Source organism: Dermochelys coriacea, chromosome 1 (assembly GCF_009764565.3).
Source record: "Dermochelys coriacea isolate rDerCor1 chromosome 1, rDerCor1.pri.v4, whole genome shotgun sequence".
NCBI lineage: Eukaryota > Metazoa > Chordata > Testudines > Dermochelyidae > Dermochelys > Dermochelys coriacea.
The window spans coordinates 27,073,127-27,092,831 of record NC_050068.2 but is presented as its reverse complement, the minus strand read 5'-3'; the positions used below and the strand labels follow the sequence as shown (position 1 = coordinate 27,092,831).

The 19,705-nt window shown below is 44.4% G+C and overlaps 1 protein-coding gene across 5 annotated transcripts in view; it reads right to left on the bottom strand.

The window, feature by feature from the left end:
• Positions 1–4,273: 4,273 nt before the first annotated feature.
• PIWIL4 (piwi like RNA-mediated gene silencing 4) overlaps positions 4,274–19,705 on the bottom strand; it is a 100,301-nt gene continuing 84,869 nt past the window's right edge. For 4 of the 5 annotated variants that reach the window (XM_043504170.1, XM_038401346.2, XM_038401365.2 and 1 more), the window contains 4 exons: positions 15,423–15,576; positions 14,925–15,050; positions 6,132–6,279; positions 4,274–4,874 (listed from right to left, as the gene is read on the bottom strand). In XM_043504170.1, the coding sequence (XP_043360105.1) occupies positions 4,758–4,874; positions 6,132–6,279; positions 14,925–15,050; positions 15,423–15,576 (545 nt within the window). In that variant the 3' untranslated portion in view covers positions 4,274–4,757. The remainder of the gene's footprint in view (positions 4,875–6,131; positions 6,280–14,924; positions 15,051–15,422; positions 15,577–19,705) is intronic. The other variant, XM_043504171.1, reaches the window with a different exon arrangement.

Genomic DNA, 19,705 nt, shown 5'->3' with positions numbered 1-19,705 from the left:
CCTTTTCCAATTCCAATACATCTTTTTTGAGACGGGGTGACGAGATCTGCACACAATATTCAAGGTGTGGACATACCATGGATTTATATAGAGACAATATGATATTTTCTGTCTTATTAACTATCTCTTAATGATTCCCAACATTGTTAGCTTTTTTGAATGCTGCTGCACATTGAGTGGATGTTTTCAGAGAACTATCCACAATGACTAAGTTCTTTCTTGAGTGGTGACAGCTAATTTAGACTCCATCATTTGATATGTATAGTTGGGATTAAGTTTTCCAATGTGCATTGGTTTGCATTTATCAACATTGAATTTTGTCTGCCGTTTTGTTACTTAGTCCCTCAGTTTTGAGATCCCTTTGGAGCTCTTTGCAGTCTGCTTTGGACTTAATTACCTTGAGTAGTTTTGTATCATCTGCAAACTTCGCCACCTCACTGTTTACCCCTTTTATATGTTGAATAGGACTGGTCCCAGTACAGTACTGGTCCCCTGGAGGACACCACTATTTACCTCTCTCCATTCTGAAAATGGACCATTTATTCCTACCCTTTGTTTCCTATCTTTTAACCAGTTACCAACCCATGAGAGGCCCTTCCCTCTTATCCCAAGACAGCTTACTTTGCTTAAGAGTCTTTGGTGAGGGACCTTGTCAAAGGTTTTCTGAAAATCTAAGTATGTTATATCCACTGGATCCCCCTTGTCTACATGCTTGTTGACCCCCTCAAAGAATTCTAGTAGATTGGAGAGGCATGATTTCCCTTTACAAAAACTATGTTGACTCTTCCCCCAACAAATTATGTTCATATACGTGTCTGGCAATTCTGTTCTTTATTATCGTTTCAACCAGTGTGCCTAGTACTGAAGTCAGGCTTACTGGCCTGTAATTTCCAGGATCATCTCTGGAGCCCTTTTTAAAAATTGGTGTCACATTAACTATCCTCCAGTCATCTGTTACAGAAGCCGATTTAAATGATAGGTTACATACAACAGTTAGTAGTTCTGCAATTTCATGAGTTCCTTCAAACTCTGGTCCTGGTAATTTATTACTGTATAGTTTATCAATTTGTTCCAAAACCTCCTCTAATGACACCTCAATCTGGGATAGTTCCTCAGATTGGTCACTAAAAAGAATGGCTCAGTTTGGGAATCTCCCTCACATCCTCAGCCACGAAGTTTGACTTTAAAATCCCTCCTGGCCAGAGGAAAAACCGTTTTCACCTGTAAAGGTTTAAGAAGCTAGGATAACCTCGCTGGCACCTGGCCAAAATGACCAATGAGGAGACAAGATACTTTCAAAGCTGGAGGGGGGAGAAACAAAGGTTCTCTCTGTCTGTGTGATGCTTTTGCCGGGAACAGAAAAAGAATGGAATCTTAGAACTTAGTAAGTAATCTAGCTAGATATGCATTAGATTCTGTTTTGTTTAAATGGCTGATAAAATAAGCTGTGCTGAATGGAATGTAGATTCCTGTTTTTGTGTCTTTTTATGTAACTTAAGGGTTTACCTAGAGGGATTCTCTATGTTTTGAATCTGATTACCCTGTAAGGTATTTACCATCCTGATTTTACAGAGGTGATTCTTTTACTTTTTCTTCAACTAAAATTCTTCTTTTAAGAACCTGATTGCTTTTTCATTGTTCTTAAGATCCAAAGGTTTGGGTCTGTGTTCACCGATGCAAACTGGTGAGGATTTTTATCAAGCCTTCCCCAGGAAAGGGGGTGTAGAGCTTGGGACGAAAGACGTTTCCAAGCGGGCTCTTTCCCTGTTATGTATTTATTAGGCGCTTGGTGGTGGCAGCAATAAAGTCCAAAGGCAAAAGGTAAAATAGTGTGTACCTTGGGGAAGTTTTAACCTAAGCTGGTAAAAATAAGCTTAGGGGGTTTTCATGCAGGTCCCCACATCTGTACCCTAGAGTTCAGAGTGGGGAAGGAACCTTAACAGACGTTCTGTCAGTTGCTGGAAATGGCCCACCTTGATTATCACTACAAAAGGTTTTTTCCCCCCCTGCTCTCCTGCTGGTAATAGCTCACCTTAAGTGATCACTCTCCTTACAGTGTGTATGGTAACACCCATTGTTTCATGTTCTCTATGTATATAAATCTCCCCACTGTATTTTCCACTGAATGCATCCGATGAAGTGAGCTGTAGCTCACAAAAGCTTATGCTCAAATAAATTTGTTAGTCTCTAAGGTGCCACAAGTACTCCTTTTCTTTTTGCAAATACAGACTAACACGGCTGCTACTCTGAAACCGTTCATAGGAAAGCTGTTCCAGACCCCTAATCATTTTTGTTGCCCTTTTCTGAACCTTATCCAGTTCTAATATATCTTTTTTGAGATGGGGAAGACCAGATCTGCACACAATATTCAAGGTGTGGGTGTAACACAGATTTGTATAGAGGCAATATGATTTTTGTCTTATTATCCATTGCTTTCTTAATGATTCCAAACATTCTGTTCACTTTTTTGACTGCCGCTGCATACTGAGTGGATGTTTTCAGAGAACTATTCACAATGACTCCAAGATCTCTTTCTTGAGTGGTAACAGCTAAATTTAGACCCCATCATTTTATATGAAAAGTTGGGATTATATTTTCCAATGTCCATGACTTTGCATTTATCAACACTGAATTTCGTCTGCCATTGTGTTGCCCAGTCACTCAGTTTTGTGAGGTCCCTTTGTAGCTCTTTGCAGTTTGCTTTGGACTTAACTATCTTGAGTAGTTCTGTATCATCACATTAAGACTTCTTATCCTCCTCACTCCAATATAGGTAAAGCAACTAAAGCAGATTCTCCCCTCCCTTATACTGGTGTAATGACTTCAGACGAGTTGCACCTGATTTATATTGGTGTTAGAGGAGAATTAGACAACTCCTCTATACATTTTTCTATAGCAAAGAGACCAATGCTTTAAAGTGTATCTTTGTATTATTAAACATGTACACTATCTAAGATAATTTCAGATATGATTCTCGCTCTAATTATCTTATAATCAAAAAGAGACAAAGATGAGATGATCTCACTGGGAGACCTAGAGGATGGTAAATTAGAGTTCTGTATTTTTTAAATACAGGAAATCAAGATATTATTTATAGAAATTAGCTCTTTTGGCACAGAATGCATGCTGTATGTGTGCACAACTAGATAAAGCAAAAAGGTACTTACAGTCACTGACACTTGTATTACATTAAAATTACTCTGTAGCTGTATATGGAATAGTGTGATGGCCACACAAGATACCAATCAAGATGCTTCATATCACCAGTTTGGCCAAGAACTCATTGGCTTCCAGGTGGCAAACTACCTGCATGAGGGACTCAATAATGCTAAGACTGCTTATTTTGATAAGTGACCTCTGGTAACAACGATACAACTATTATTAGATTCCACTGGTATCAGAGAACCCAGTCACTGACTGGAACTATGTGAAAAAGGTGCAAGATGCAGAACTCTTTGGGGAACAATCTAATCTGGGACATTTTTGGGCAGCAATCTCTCCAGTGTTATTCTTTGCTATCAGTATCAATCCTGATTCTTTGAACTCTATTTTGCCCAAAGTGGAAACGGTTCACCACAGCAATATGTAGACTCCACGTTCATTACTTCCTTAGATATGGTCTGTGGGTGGCTTCTTTGAATCCCACTCATTTATTTTACAGATTTGACTGCATCTCTGTGTGAAACACCCTTTTTAAAACAGTGAAACTTTTTGTGAAGTATCTGAACATAGAATATAGGTATTTCTGTGGCACTAATACATAAAAATCAGACAGAGTTAAGGATCCTGGGTTGTATTCCTGCTCTTCACTCACACTTTTGCTATGACCAAGACACTTAACTTCAGTTTACCCATCTATGAGTCATATATGGTAATAGTTACCAACCATCCAGGGTTGCTGAGACACAATTTGGCTGTTGAACCCAGATCCATGAATGAAAAACTCACAAAGTAGGGCTATTATCTAACAAGTGCAGTGAGGCACCTACACTATTTAAAAATCAAACTACAATAGATGTCATTTAACACTTAAAAAAAACACTGACTCCTCCATACCAATTTTTTCAATTAACTGAATTCTAAAACATTTAGTAATACCTCCCAGCTAATATGTTTGTATAACAAGGTGTCTGTTCCTGCATTTTACTGTGATTTGTGTTAATTTGCAAAACATCCATGCAACACCTGGCTTTTTTTTTTTTTAAATAAGGATAGTCTATCAGTAGCAGAGAGAGCCTAAAAGAAAGTTTGGTGTAATATATTCTAACTAATTATCAAAAATAATCTTAAAATGCAAACAGAATAAAAACTTTATTTGTTCAAAAGATGTCAACCTTATCCAAACAGTTTTCTAAAAGAGTCTTTGAAGGAAAAAGTAACCCTCTAAAACAATCTGGAAATTAAATGGCAATGATATGCTTACAGAATAATCAGGTGTACAGTGTATCTATATCAATAAAATTTCTATTAAAACATCATATACCCCTACATTTTCAAATGTTACTAGGGAGTATGCTCCAAGTCTCCTATTGAGGCTCAGTGAAGTAAAGTACCTTAATCCCTTATACTCCTCAGAATGCTCTGTTCTCTTAATTCAGAGAATAGATATTTCTCTTTAAGTCTAAAACTAGATGTTTTCTTTCAAATACAAGACTGAGTTTGAGCTACAGTATGCTGGCAGCCGTGAGACCATATCCAGATTTGGCCATGTTAGTATTTCTTAAAGTTGTCTTTGTGATAGATTATTATTATTCTCCTCACAAATAGAAAAGCTTGTCAGCTAGTTCCAGGCTTGGCTCTCTGTGAATGCTCTGACCCACCAGGAAGGACAGCTTGTGGGCATACTGACAGGGCGCTGGCACTCTGATTAGACCCTATGAAACAAACATCAGACGAAAGTAAGACTGACATCCCCAGACCGTATTGCTGCTTTCTTCTGAGAAAAGCAAACTATTTTTAAGATCCCAAGTACCATTTCCATACATAATATAATCCCAGAATTCCTTTCCCAGCCACTGGTAGGCAGGAATTGCCCAAAGTTGTACTGATGAAATTCAGCCAATAGAGGGCACTCCTGCATAATGAAAACATCATATCTTTTATTCAAAGGTTATGTTGTATATACCTACTGGGGAGGTAGGCCACTCCCCCCCCTCCCTTTTTAGACTGCATCTGCATTCAATTTCTTAAACACCTGCTGAAGGGAAGGATTCACACCTTCAGCTCTCCTCTTCCCACCCCCTCATCAAGACAAGTATAATCCCACCCAGGATCCCGGGTACATACTCAGGTGGCTAGCCTGGACTGCTGTGGCTACACTGCTATTTTTAGTGAGCTACCTCAATTAAAGCTAGCTCTGGTACACCAACATGTGCTGCAATTGCATATCTTGAGTGCAGTGTAGACATACCTGAAATGTTTCAACCTTGACATGGTGTGAACACTATTAGAGCTGAATGTGTAATGCAGGCTTTCTGCCTATTCAATCATTGGCCTCTCTATTAAGTATGCCAACAAGGGTTCCAGTTAGTACCAATAACTGTGATATGGATACATGTCTACTAGGAACTGAATTAATGTCAAACACATTTTCCAAGGGGGTTTCAGCAAATACAGGCCTTTCAAAATAGCTTTTTGGCTACTAACAAACAATCCTCTAGTCCTTGTAAATATCTCCAATCAATTTTCAGCTAGAGAAGCTGCTCCTCCCACCATAGACGACGTGGGCGAGGTATGTGGGATCAAGTACCCTCCACAGCAGGAGAAAGACAGAGCCCTCCCCGCAGGTAACTCTGGTTGGGTGGGGAGAGCGCGGTAGCCCCAGACTGGGTGCAGTACAAGAGGGTTGCTGAGTAGAAGATACATGTGGGGCAATACATGTCCTCCCCTTTACATTGGGCCCCCTACTGCAGCATCTGGAGGCACAAGTCATCTATGCCTCCAACCATAACAGCAGCAGTGTGGCTATGATTAGGAGTTGCAGTCCTACCCTTTTTACAATAGCAGTACTGTGATAACTGCATTGAATCATCAAATGTGAAACGATGTGTGATTTCTTTCCAGTTTTATTTAAAACCAGCTGGAAAAATTACACTACTTTTAATTAAGATTGTATGTGACTATTTACTCACTGGCCAGTTGTAGTACAGGTGGCACATCTTGTACGTGAGGCGCTGCATGTGATCTGGTTTTAATCCACTGTTATCATACACAACATTATAGTATGTGGGATTGACAGTTCCCTGACGTGCTAGTTGGCTGATTAGGTAAAAGTCATACCTAAACAATTCAGAAAAAAAAAAAAAAAAAACAGAATTAGTTTATCTGCACTTGACAGTTTATGCTCACTAATATTGCCTATTAGTTAAAATGAAAGGTGGTTCTTTATCATTTAAGGGCCTGTGATCTCACTTTCGCTGCTGTAAATCAGGAGTTACTCTACTGAAGTTAGTGGGTTTACTATGCTGCGATCAGATTAAGGTTCTCCAGGCTAGATTCATATTGCCGCTAAGGCCCCTTTACAGCAGTGTGGCAGTGTAAAGGGGCCTTAGTGTAAATGAGAATCTGATCCTCCTGTGTTTATATTCTAGACGAGTACAGGGCCTTGTCTACACTAGAGTTTTATCCACAAAAGGCAGCTTTTGTCAACAAAAAAGTGGAGGCGTGCCCACTATAATGCGACTTTTGGTGGCAAAAATGCCTTGTTTTGTTGACAAACTTAAACCATCCCTGTGAGAGACATAAGACTTTTTACGCAAAAGTTGTGTTGACAAAGTGCCAGTGTAGACACCGCACTTGATTTTATCGCTTTAATTGGCCTCCAGGAGGTGACCCACAATGCCCATCTTGACTGCTTTGGTCAGCAATTTGAACTCTGCTACCCTCTGGCCAGGTAAACAACCATCTACCCCTCCCCTTTAAAGCCCAGGGAATTTTTGAAATTCCATTTCCTGTTTGCTCCTGTGGAAAGGTCTCATCGCATCTTCCCAGGCGACCATGGCAACCCCTCCTGCTGGACTACTGAGGAGCAGTGTTCCCTCTAATTTTTTACATCCATGTGTAACACATCACCTTCATATTGGTACACATAACAAAATTCATTTGGTGGGGGTGGGGTCGAGGGCTTCGGAGGGGGCTCAGGGCTGGGGCAGAGAGTTGGGGTGGTGGGGTGTGAGAGGCTGGGGGTGTGGGTTCTAGGGTAGGGCCAGGGAATGGGAGGGGGCTCATGGCTGGGCAGAGGGTTGGGAGCATGCGGGCTCTGGGGATGAGGGGTTTGGTGTGCAGGAGGGGGTTCCAGGCTGGGGTGCAGGGGGTGAGGGCTCCAGCTAGGTGGTGAAGGCTCTGGGGATGAGGGGTTCAGAGTCTGGGAGGGGGCTCAGGGCTGGGACAGAGGGCTGGGGTGTGGGCTCTGGGGTGGGGCCAGGGATGAGGGGTTTGGGGTGCAGGCTGCCCCATGGCTGGGGGGGGAGGGGAAGAGAGGACTCCCCCCAGCCCTCTCTCACTACAGCAGCTTGGGACCAGGGGAGAGGCACCTCTTGCCAGCCGTGGCAGCTCCGGCAGGGCTGGGCCAGGGTTCCTCTCCCCAGTAACTCTGGCAGGCCTGAGCTAGGCCAAGGGAGGGTCTCCTCTCCCCTCACCACAGCAGGTCTGTACTGGGGCCGGTGGGGAGAGGCACCCTTCCTCTCCCACCGCTGCAGGTCCATGCTGGGGCTGACAGGGAGGGGTGCCTCTCCCTGCCGCGACAAGTCCATGCTGGGACCCGGGGAGAGTGGAGGGTGATGCGCCTTGCCCTGCCGCCGCAGGTCCATGCTGGAGGAAAAAGCATCTCTCCCTGCCGCAGCACAAAGCCCCTGCACGGGACTTAATAGGCAGCTGCGCAGCCACACAGCTTAGAGGGAACTTAGCTGAGGATCTGCTGGATCTGCTCTGTATTTGGGGAGAGGAGGCTGTGCAGTCCCAGCTGCACTTCAGCCATAGGAATTTCGATACCTAAGGGTAGATTTTTTGAGGCTTGTATGAAAAGAGGCACGCCCTGGACATGGTGCAGTGCAGAGCGAAGATAAGGGAGCTGAGGCAGGTGTACCAGAAGGCGAGGGAGGCAAACCATCGCTCTAGTGCTGCACCCAAGACCTGCTGGTTCTATAACAAGCTGGACACTATCCTCAGAGGCGACTCCACCTCCACCACCGAGAGCTCCATGGATACTTGGGCAGGCCTGGAAGCGGCAGGAGCACCTAACCGGGAGGACAAAGTCGTTGATGAAAAGATGAGACAGACGATGATTTGGAGCCCACGGTTGGGTTGCCCAGTGGGTCAGGCAGCCAGGAACTTTTCATCACTCTGGAGGTGTCTAGCCAGTATCAGCAGTTGCTCTCCAGCAAACAAGAAGCAGGAAAGGAGATGCCTGCTAAGCGGCTGTGCTTTGTGTAGTGCGGGGGTGGGTTCAGGTACAAAAATGTACAAGACGTGCTGTGTTTCTGTGTGCTCAACATTTCCCTGTGCAGCTAATTAGTATGGCAGAAAAAACAGTTGCCTAACTTTTCGTAACTGTTGTTCTTCGAGATGTGTTGCTCATGTCCATTCCAAGTACGGGAGGGCGTGCTGCAGACAGTTGCCGGAAGGTTTTTCCCCTAGCGGCATCTGTTGGGTTGGTCCAAGTGCCCCCTGAAGTCGCACCTTCATGGCGCCACATATAGGGCCCTGCTGACCCACTGCCTCTTCAGTTCCTTCTTGCCGACTGGCTCCGACAGAAGGATAGGCGGGTGGGTCTTGGAATGGACATGAGCAACACATCTGGAAGAAAAATAGTTACAAAAACTTAAGTAACTGTTTTTATTTCTTAGAGTGCTTGTTCATGTCAATTCCAAGTAGGTGACTCCCAAGCAGTTCCTAGGAAGAGGGGTTGGAGTTCAGTGGTTTGCAATTTGAAGAACCGCCCTGCCAAATGTGGCATTGTCTCTGGCCTGCTGTGTAATTGTGTAGCGTGACATAAAGGTGTGGATTGACAACCATGTTGCAGCCCTGCAGATGACCTAGATCGGGACCTGCGCAAGAAATGCCACCGAGAACACCTGCACCCTTCTAGTGTGTGCTGTCAGCACGGGGGCAGGAATGTTTGTCAAATCATAGCATGCCTGGATACAGGCCATGATCTACAAAGGTGTTCTTTGGGACAATATGCAAAGTCCCTTCATCCTGACTGTAATTGCAACAAAAAGTTGTGCTGACATTCAAAACCGTTTCAGTATAAAAAGCCAGCACTCACCTGATGTCCAGGGAGTGGAGCCTTTGCTCCTGGTTGTTGCCGTGTGGTTTAGGGAAGAAAGCTGGAGAAAAAATGTCCTGGTTTGTATGAAATTGTGAGACTACCTTTGGAAGAAAGGCTGGGTGGGGCCTTAACTGAACCTTGTCCTGAGTGATCTAATTTGAGACCAAGGGCAGAGTGATCGGAGTCTCCGCCGACAGGTCTAGGAGAATGGTGAATCTAGCGTTGGCGGGGCCATGCTGGTGCTATTAATATCAGTGATGCTTCCTCTCTTCTGACCTTAAGCAGGACCTTGTGAATGACTGGGATGGGCGGAAATGCATAGAGCACATGGTCCCTTCCAGGGAAGGAGAAATGCATCTGCGATCAAGCCTGGGCTATGACTCAGGAGAAGCAGAACTGCAGACACTCCCTACTGTGCCTTGTTGCAAACAAATCTATATGGGGAGTTCCCCACTGTTGGAAGATGTTGTTCATGACATCTGGTCGGATGGACCATTCGTGGTTGTGGAAGGACCTGCTGAGATGGTCCACCAGCTCATTCTGAAATCCCGTAAGGTACGATGCCTCTAGATGTATCAAGTGGATTATGCAGAAGTCCCACAGCTTGAGGGCTTCCTGGCACAGGGGAGAGGAGTGAGCTCCACCCTGTCTGTTTATATAAAACATCACTGTCGTATTGTCGGTCAAGACTGATACACACCTTCCCTCCAGATGGCTTTGGAAGGTCTGGCATGCTCGGCAAACTGCTCTTAGCTCCCCGACATTGATATGTAATGAGACTTCTGCTTGGATCCAGAGGCCTTGAGTTCTGAGCCTCCCTAGATGTGCTCCCCATCCCATTGCTGATGCGTCTGACTGGAGACAGCGAAGGTTGGGGCCTGGAAAAGGGCCCCAACTGATTGCAGGTTGAGCCACCACAGGAGACACTCGGTAAGCAGTCGGGGAAGTGCAATCACCCTGTCCAGTCAGTCTCGACTCAGTCGGTATACTGATGCCAGCCAAGACGGGAGAGGTCTGAGCCGCAGCCTTGCATGCTATGCAATATATCTACAGGTGGCCATGTGTCCAAGAAGCTTCAAGCACTTCCAGAACTAGAAGTTGCTCGTGAGAGGCCTCTCTGAAGGGGGACAGGGAAGGGGGGTAGGAGGGAGGGAAAAGAATTGGAGAGAATAACCCAATACTATCCTGCGCAGGACACAGCGGTCTGAAGTGATCTGGGCCCATGAATGATAGAAGTGGGACAGACTGTTCAAGAAAGAAGGAGATGGATCTATGATTTGGATTGCTGTGTCATCTCCAGGCGCACCCTCAAAAGCTGTGCTTAGGTCCAGAGAACTGCCTCATAGACCCAGGCCCTTGGCTGGAAGGGGTTTGAGGTGGCCTTCGCATATGGTTTCGGCCCTGCTTCCTGCTGTAATCCTGCCTGGGTTGCGGAGAGTAGAAGCATGGAAGAATCTGGGGTTTAAAATGTTTTCTCTGTGGGGCTGGTGCATGAAGCCCCAGGGACTTCAGTGCTGCCCGTGAGTCCTTAAGGCTTTGAAGTTTAGAGTCTGTTTGCTCCAAAAAACAAATGTGAGCCTTTGAAGGGAAGGTCTTGAATTCTTTTTGGATCTCATGTGGGAGGCCCGAAGCCTGCAGCTATGAGCTCTTTCTCATGTCAATCGCAGAAGACCTGGTTTGGGTCGCTGAGTCCATCGCATCCAGAGAGGCTTGCAAAGAGGTTCTTTCTACCACCTTGCCCTCGTCCACAATAGCTGCAAATTCTGTCCTAAATTCTACCGGTAGCAACTCCTTAAACTTCCCCATTGCATTCCAGGATTTGAAAAAATGGTGAATAAGGATCGCCTGCTAGTTTATTCTACCTTTGTTAGAATAAACCTTTTTAACAAAGAGGTCCAGCTTCTTCACATCCTTACCTTTGGGTGTTGGACCTTGCTGCCCCTGCTTCTCCTGTTCATTTGCAGCCGCTATCGCCAATGAACCTAGCTGAGTGGGGATAAAGAGGAATTTGTTCTGCTTTGATGGCACAAAGTACTTCTTCTCTATCCCTTCAGCCGTGGGAGGTAGAGAGCAGGCATCTGCCACAATGTCATGGTAATGGTCTGAATCGTCTTTATGAGCAGCAAGGCCACTCTCAAAGGGCCCTAGTGTCAAAATGTCCACCACAGGGTCCGTTGCCTCAGTCACCTCCTCCACCTGGAGTCTCAGATTTGGGCCACCCTCTTCAACAGCTCCTGGTGAGCCCTATTGTCCATTGGAGTCGGTGTCACCAATGTCCCTGCCACCACTTTATCCAGGGAGGATGAAGATGATGCCTGGGTTGGGTACCGGGCCCTCCTGTCTCTCCAGCTCACAGGATCTGACCTGTGTTGGTTCCTCAGTTTTGGTGCTAGGCTCAGCACCAGCCCTAATCTTGGTACTGGCCTCAGTGCCATGCTCCTGTGTAGAACACTTACCCCTGCCCCTCAACCAACACTCACCATGCTTGGGGTGTTCGCCAAGATGTGTGCTTGCCAAGGGTTAGTGAGAAAGTGACTTGTTACCGGATGTGCATTTTACTGAAATGTTTCAATGCTGTGTGTGAACTTAACAATCACGCTTCTGTATATTGTTTCTTAAGCTTCTACAGATGTGGCTTCAGGGGCACCCCCTACATTCTGGCACAGCATCTCGGCCAGATAAGAAAGCGACAGAGCAAAAACAACATGTTCCGGAAGGTGCTGCAGTTCTCCAATAAAGAGAAAAGGGAACCCTGGGAAGGGACGCCAAAAGGCAGGACAGAAAAGAAGATCAGAAGTTTGTTAAGGACGTTACTGTGCAGATGATTAAAATCATGGAGGAGCAAACGCAGATACTGAAGTCCTTAATAATGCTGCAGACTGAGCAGATGTACGCCCACCCTCCCCTACAGCACATTCAAAACTCTTTTCTGTGACCCTCAACTCCACTCTCACATTCTTTTCCACTTTCTGAGACTTCTGTTTCCCATTCACTCCACTCCCTCAGACAACTTTCAGAATGATAGCGAGACCTATGCACAGCTCTGAAAGTCTGCCCTTCCCTGGTACCTCCTTTCCCACCAAGCATTTGTGTGTTTTGTTTTTTGTGCAATAAAAGCAAAGTTTTGAACAATAAGTAATCTTTGTGTCCAACAAATTGAGATAGCAGGCACTACCAAGACATACCCAGGCAGTTTAATCATTTGCTTACTGAAATTTAAGGCCCCAAAATTCACAATTGTTTCCCAGGAAAACTAGATGCAATGTAACACTGCTGTACCGAACACAGGGATATACATTACTGGTTCTAATTTTCAAAGTGCTGCCTCAAAGCCGCCCTGATTCAAATTGCCCCCCTCTGTGCCCGATAGCCCTGGTATCTGGCTCCTCAAAATCAGCAGCCAAGCAGTCTGCCTCAGCACTCCACCCCTGAGCTAACCTTACACCCTTAGCTTCACAAATATTATGCAACATAAAACACACGGCTGTGACCATGGGAATATTATCCTCATTGAGGTCTACCCCATCATATAAGGCATCACCAGTGCACCTTTAATCTGCCAAAGGCACATTCCACAGTCATCTGGCACCTACTCAGTGTGCTGTTGAACCGCTCCTTACTGCTATCCAGGTTTCCTGTGTAAGGTTTCATGAGCCATGGCTGTAAGGGGTACGCCGGGTCTCCCAGGATCACTATGAGCATTTCAACATCCCCCCTCTGTAATCTTCTGGTACAGAAAAAAAGTCCCCACTTGCAGCTTTCTGTACAGGCTGAAGATGCCTGCATCTTGCACGTTCCCAGACCGCTCCTCCTTGATGTCAGTGAAGTGTCCATAGTGATCCACAAGCGCCTGCAATACCATGGAAAAGTACCCCTTCCTATTAATGTACTCTATTGCAAGGTGGTCTGGTGCCAAAATTGGCATACGTGTACCATCTCTCGCCCCCTGCAGTTAGGAAAACCCATTTCTGCAAAAGCTGTCCACTATTTCACACACATTTCCCCGAGTCAGGGTCCTTTGTAGCAGGATGCAATTAATGGCCCTGCACACTTTCGTTAACGCAGCCCCAACGGTCGACTTTCTGACTCCAAACTGATTCATGACTGACCAGTAGCAGGCTGAAGTCACCAGCTTCCACACTGTGATTGCCACGTGCTTCTCTACCAATAGGGCAACTCTGGGTCCAGTGTCCTACTGCCACTGTGAACTCCGCACAGAGTTCCAAGAAAGTGGCTTTCTGCATCTGAAAGTTCTATAGCCACTGTTCGTCATCCCAGACGCACATGACAATACGATCCCACCACTCAACGCTGGTTTCCCAAGCCCAAAAGTGATGGTCCACACTGTGAAGCTGTTCCGTGAATGCCAATAGAAATCTAAGTTGCTCCTATCCATATCACACAGCAAGTGAGGCAACTGGGAATCCTGTTCAGTTAGGAATTTCATGATTAATTGTACTGCCATCCGCAATGTCTTAGTGACCGTTATAAGAGCATAGGAGAGCAGTGCAGGATACAACCCTTCACACACAGATGCCAGGGTGCACAGCGAACAAGGGCTGTTGAAAAATGCCACGAAAGAAAGCTGGGATGGAAAACAATGCTGAAAACAATGCTGGGATGGAAAACAATGCATTATGGGATGTTGAGCCCAATCCCAAGATGCACTGCGATCCACTCCACCTTCCCACAAGACTTAGTGGCAGAAGGTGTAGAGCTGAACTGTGGGATAGATACCCACAATACACTGCTTACACTGTCAATGCTAGTGCCTGATGACAAAGGGAGAGTAGTGTGAACATGCAATACCGATTTTTATTATAGCGCCTTGAGTGTTGACATAACTTTTGTCGACAAAACTCTGTAGTGTAGACAAGGCCTGGCTTAAAATCTTGGCTGAAATGTTATGTTTGGGTTTGAAAAGGACATTAAAATGCAAACCTTTTTTCCTTGTTAGGTTTCTGAGTCTGTCAGCTCTGTATCAATGTCTATTGATGTAGCTTCTTCGGCTAGTTACATTAATATTAATACCTATAATAAGTATAACAGAGAAAATATAACTTTAGAATTCTGATATGGGTCTGATTTGCCCACGCATTACTCTAGCTTCATGCCAGTGAAATCAATGGATTTACACCAACATAAATCTGGAGTAATGCACAAGCAAATCAGACCTACAGGAGAATCCTAAAGTTGTATTTTCTCTGGGTTTTTGTGGATTTATCTTTTAAAATATAATGTAAAGATGAATGCATTATATTGGTATGTACATTTTGTATACTATAACTCATTTTTAAAAATTAATGCAGATTTATGTACTCTTTCAATTTGGTTAGCGTCATTCAGTGCAGAACACTGTATATTTCACTTTTAATAGGCGTTTCAAAATCAGAATTTTTGTACAGGAATTAAAATGAATTGTGTTCAATGAAGAAATTCTACAAGTGTATCTGAAAACGGATATATTTACTCCTTCAAACAAATTATACTGTATGCTTGTTGAATTAGGAGAGCTGAATAAATTTCAGGGTGCCTTTCTAATTTGAAGTTTTAGAAGACTCCTGCTTAATAACATTATACTCCCTTAATCTGATATTAAAATTGTACTCTGTGAAGAAGACAGCAGGTTCTATCGGTTTGACGCAAGTATACTTGCCATTCAGGACGAGTAGCCTCTGTGTCAACAATAGTGCCAACAGGTGGGTTTTGCAGGTTTCTGTTTGCCTCTGCAAAGAATCGAGGAATGCATTTCTTCCTGACCACAATCACTGAAACTTTGGGACTTGAAACAAAGGACAAATATAAAGTAGCTATAATAAATGATTTCATATTACCTCCTTCCTAGTTATAAAAGGACTAAGAATAGAAACAGGCAGATGGCTTGAATTATGTTGCCATATCTCATTCAGAATGTTCTACTTGTCTTTTATAAGGCATCTAAACAATAGGTTATGTATGAGTGCTGAAAGAAAACATCAAGTTACATGATAGTGTCTGTAAGTCCTCAGTCTCTTTGGAAATCAGCAATGTCAACCAGAATTTTATGTTTTCATATATATTTCTATAGGAAATGACATAATAGATATAAGTGCATTGAACTTGCTTTGATTTCTCCAACATGGAACGAGGAGGGTGGGGAAGAAATTCTAGTTACCTGTAATTAGTAGTTAATTCTGTGAGGACACTAAGTAGTTGTGGGACCTCATAATCCACAACCATCTTCAGCTGGCCATCTGCAACACCATCACGGTATACTATGATGCGCGCAGGCAATTCACAATTATACTTGTGCCACTTGCTGATGGCTCCTATAGTACATACCGCATCAGTAAAGAGAGAGTGATCAGGGTTTATTTCTTTGAAACCCAATTTAATATTCTTGTTTTCTTTTGTAACAATATGCAATCATTTTGTTTTGATTTTCATAGAATATGGGGTCATAAAAATAGTACTGGAGATACAATGTTATAAGATCTAGCCCTGGCACTAGAGGTAATAAATTTCCCTCTCTGCTAAAATGTATACTGTACTGTATATGCTATTAATAGTAACAGCAAGTTCTCCGATGCATTTTTGTTTCACTTGAATGTTTTTAATGCATTAATATACAACATATTATTTTATTAAACTTATAGTACAAATTAATTCCTGGTGTTAATGACTCAAATAAATTGATCATATCTTTTTATTGTGATTTCCTGTATTTTATATACAGTTGGCTCCATCAAATGTTCAGGATTTACGAAAAGCTAAACACAGTTTTTAATCAATTCCAAGTACCAAAGAAAACTACACATGCTTATATTTAACATTCTGTAAATACAGACTACCTAATGCAGAACACTATATATTTCTGTGCATTGTGGTAAACCCAGGAGAAACTACAAAAGGGGAGTAGTAATTAGTCCCAGGGGTTTAAAAGGCCCCTCCCTATCCACTGAGGAGAGAGAACCATGGGGCAATAAGGTTCAGCTGGAAAAGGGGTTGCTAGGGAACCAATTAGGTTCAGCTGACTCCAACTACTTGGGACCTTTTTAAACCCTCCCCTGGATGGTAGGAGGGGGACAGTGAGGGAGGGATGGAGCAGGGAAGTTGCCAGTAGGCTGTTTGTAGAAAGACACCAGACCTTCCCAGTAGGGAGGATGCACTCGCTCCCCAGAAGGGAAGGAAAACAAGCACAAGGGACTGCCTGAGGAGAGGAGTAGCAGGACCTTATGCCACCTATAAGGATTCGCCTTGCCCCAAACCTGAGTCTCCAAGGCTAAAAAGAACTGAGCCTACTGAGGTGAACAAGGTATTTTGCCACAGCATATAATAAACATACACTACACACACACATCCACCTTAGATCTATTTAAAGCTGAGCACCATTTATTAGGGCTGTCGATTAATTGCAGGTTTCAGAGTAGCAGCCGTGTTAGTCTGTATTCGCAAAAAGAAAAGGAGTACCCGTGGCACCTTAGAGACTAACAAATTTATTAGAGCGTATTAGAGCATAAGCTTTCGTGAGCTACAGCTCACTTCATCGGATGCATTTGGTGGAAAAAGCAGAGGAGAGATTTACACACACACACACACACACACACACACACACACACACAGAGAGAGAGAGAACATGAAACAATGGGTTTATCATACACACTGTAAAGGAGAGTGATCACTTAAGATAAGCCATCACCAGCAGCAGGGGGGGGAAAAGGAGGAAAACCTTTCATGGTGACAAGCAGGTAGGCTAATTCCAGCAGTTAACAAGAATATCAGAGGAACAGTGGGGGGTGGGAGGGAGAAATACCATGGGGAAATAGTTTTACTTTGTGTAATGACTCATCCATTCCCAGTCTCTATTCAAGCCTAAGTTAATTGTATCCAGTTTGCAAATTAATTCCAATTCAGCAGTCTCTCGTTGGAGTCTGTTTTTGAAGCTTTTTTGTTGCAGTATAGCCACTCTTAGGTCTGTGATCGAGTGACCAGAGAGATTGAAGTGTTCTCCAACTGGTTTTTGAATGTTATAATTCTTGACGTCTGATTTGTGTCCATTCATTCTTTTACGTAGAGACTGTCCAGTTTGGCCAATGTACATGGCAGAGGGGCATTGCTGGCACATGATGGCATATATCACATTGGTAGATGCGCAGGTGAACGAGCCTCTGATAGTGTGGCTGATGTGATTAGGCCCTATGATGGTGTCCCCTGAATAGATAGGTGGACAGAGTTGGCAACGGGCTTTGTTGCAAGGATAGGTTCCTGGGTTAGTGGTTCTGTTGTGTGGTGTGTGGTTGCTCGTGAGTATTTGCTTCAGATTGGGGGGCGGTCTGTAAGCAAGGACTGGTCTGTCTCCCAAGATCTGTGAGAGTGATGGGTCGTCCTTCAGGATAGGTTGTAGATCCTTGATGATGCGTTGGAGAGGTTTTAGTTGGGGGCTGAAGGTGATGGCTAGTGGTGTTCTGTTGTTAACCTCAGCCATGCAGAACACAGTGCCATCCACAGCCTCAGAAACAACTCTGACATCATAATCAAAAAGGCTGACAAAGGAGGTGCTGTCGTCATCATGAACAGGTCGGAGTATGAACAAGAGGCTACTAGGCAGCTCTCCAACACCACTTTCTACAAGCCATTACTCTCTGATCCCACTTAGAGTTACCAAAAGAAACTACAGCATTTGCTCAAGAAACTCCCTGAAAAAGCACAAGAACAAATCCGCACAGACACACCCCTGGAGCCCCGACCTGGGGTATTCTATCTGCTACCCAAGATCCATAAACCTGGAAATCCTTGATGCCCCATCATCTCAGGCATTGGCACCCTGACAGCAGGATTGTCTGGCTATGTAGACTCCCTCCTCAGGCCCTTCGTTACCAGCACTACCAGCTATCTTCGAGACACCACTGACTTCCTGAGGAAACTACAGTCCATTGGTGATCTTCCTAAAAACACCATCCTAACCACTATGGATGTAGAAGCCCTCTACACCAACATTCCACACAAAGATGGGCTACAAGCCGTCAGGAACAGTATCCCCGATACTGTCACGGCTAACCTGGTGGCTGAACTTTGTGACTTTGTCCTCACCCATAACTATTTCACATTTGGTGACAATGTATACCTTCAAATCAGCGGCACTGCGATGGGTACCCGCATGGCCCCACAGTATGCCAACATTTTTATGGCTGACTTAGAACAACGCTTCCTCAGCTCTCGTCCCCTAATGCCCCTACTCTACTTGTGCTACATTGATGACATCTTCATCATCTGGACCCATGGATAAGAAGCTCTTGAGGAATTCCACCATGATTTCAACAATTTCCATCCCACCATCAACCTCAGCCTGGACCAGTCCACACAAGAGATCCACTTCCTGGACACTACGGTGCTAATAAGCGATGGTCACATAAACACCACCCTATATCGGAAACCTACTGACCGCTATTCCTACCTACATGCCTCTAGCTTTCATCCAGATCATACCACTCGATCCATTGTCTACAGCCAAGCGCTACGATATAACCGCATTTGCTCCAACCTCTCAGACAGAGACAAACACCTACAAGATCTCTATCATGCATTCCTACAACTACAATACCCACCTGCTGAAGTGAAGAAACAGATTGACAGAGCCAGAAGAGTACCCAGAAGTCACCTACTACAGGACAGGCCCAAGAAAGAAAACAACAGAACGCCACTAGCCATCACCTTCAGCCCCCAACTAAAACCTCTCCAACGCATCATCAAGGATCTACAACCTATCCTGAAGGACGACCCATCACTCTCACAGATCTTGGGAGACAGATCAGTCCTTGCTTACAGACAGCCCCCCAATCTGAAGCAAATACTCACCAGCAACCACACACCACACAACAGAACCACTAACCCAGGAACCTATCCTTGCAACAAAGCCCGTTGCCAACTCTGTCCACCTATCTATTCAGGGGACACCATCATAGGGCCTAATCACATCAGCCACACTATCAGAGGCTCGTTCACCTGCGCATCTACCAATGTGATATATGCCATCATGTGCCAGCAATGCCCCTCTGCCATGTACATTGGCCAAACTGGACAGTCTCTACGTAAAAGAATGAATGGACACAAATCAGACGTCAAGAATTATAACATTCAAAAACCAGTTGGAGAACACTTCAATCTCTCTGGTCACTCGATCACAGACCTAAGAGTGGCTATCCTTCAACAAAAAAGCTTCAAAAACAGACTCCAACGAGAGACTGCTGAATTGGAATTAATTTGCAAACTGGATACAATTAACTTAGGCTTGAATAGAGACTGGGAATGGATGAGTCATTACACAAAGTAAAACTATTTCCCCATGTTATTTCTCCCCCCACCGCACCCCCCACTGTTCCTCTGATATTCTTGTTAACTGCTGGAATTAGCCTACCTTGCTTGTCACCATGAAAGGTTTTCCTCCTTTCCCCCCCCTGC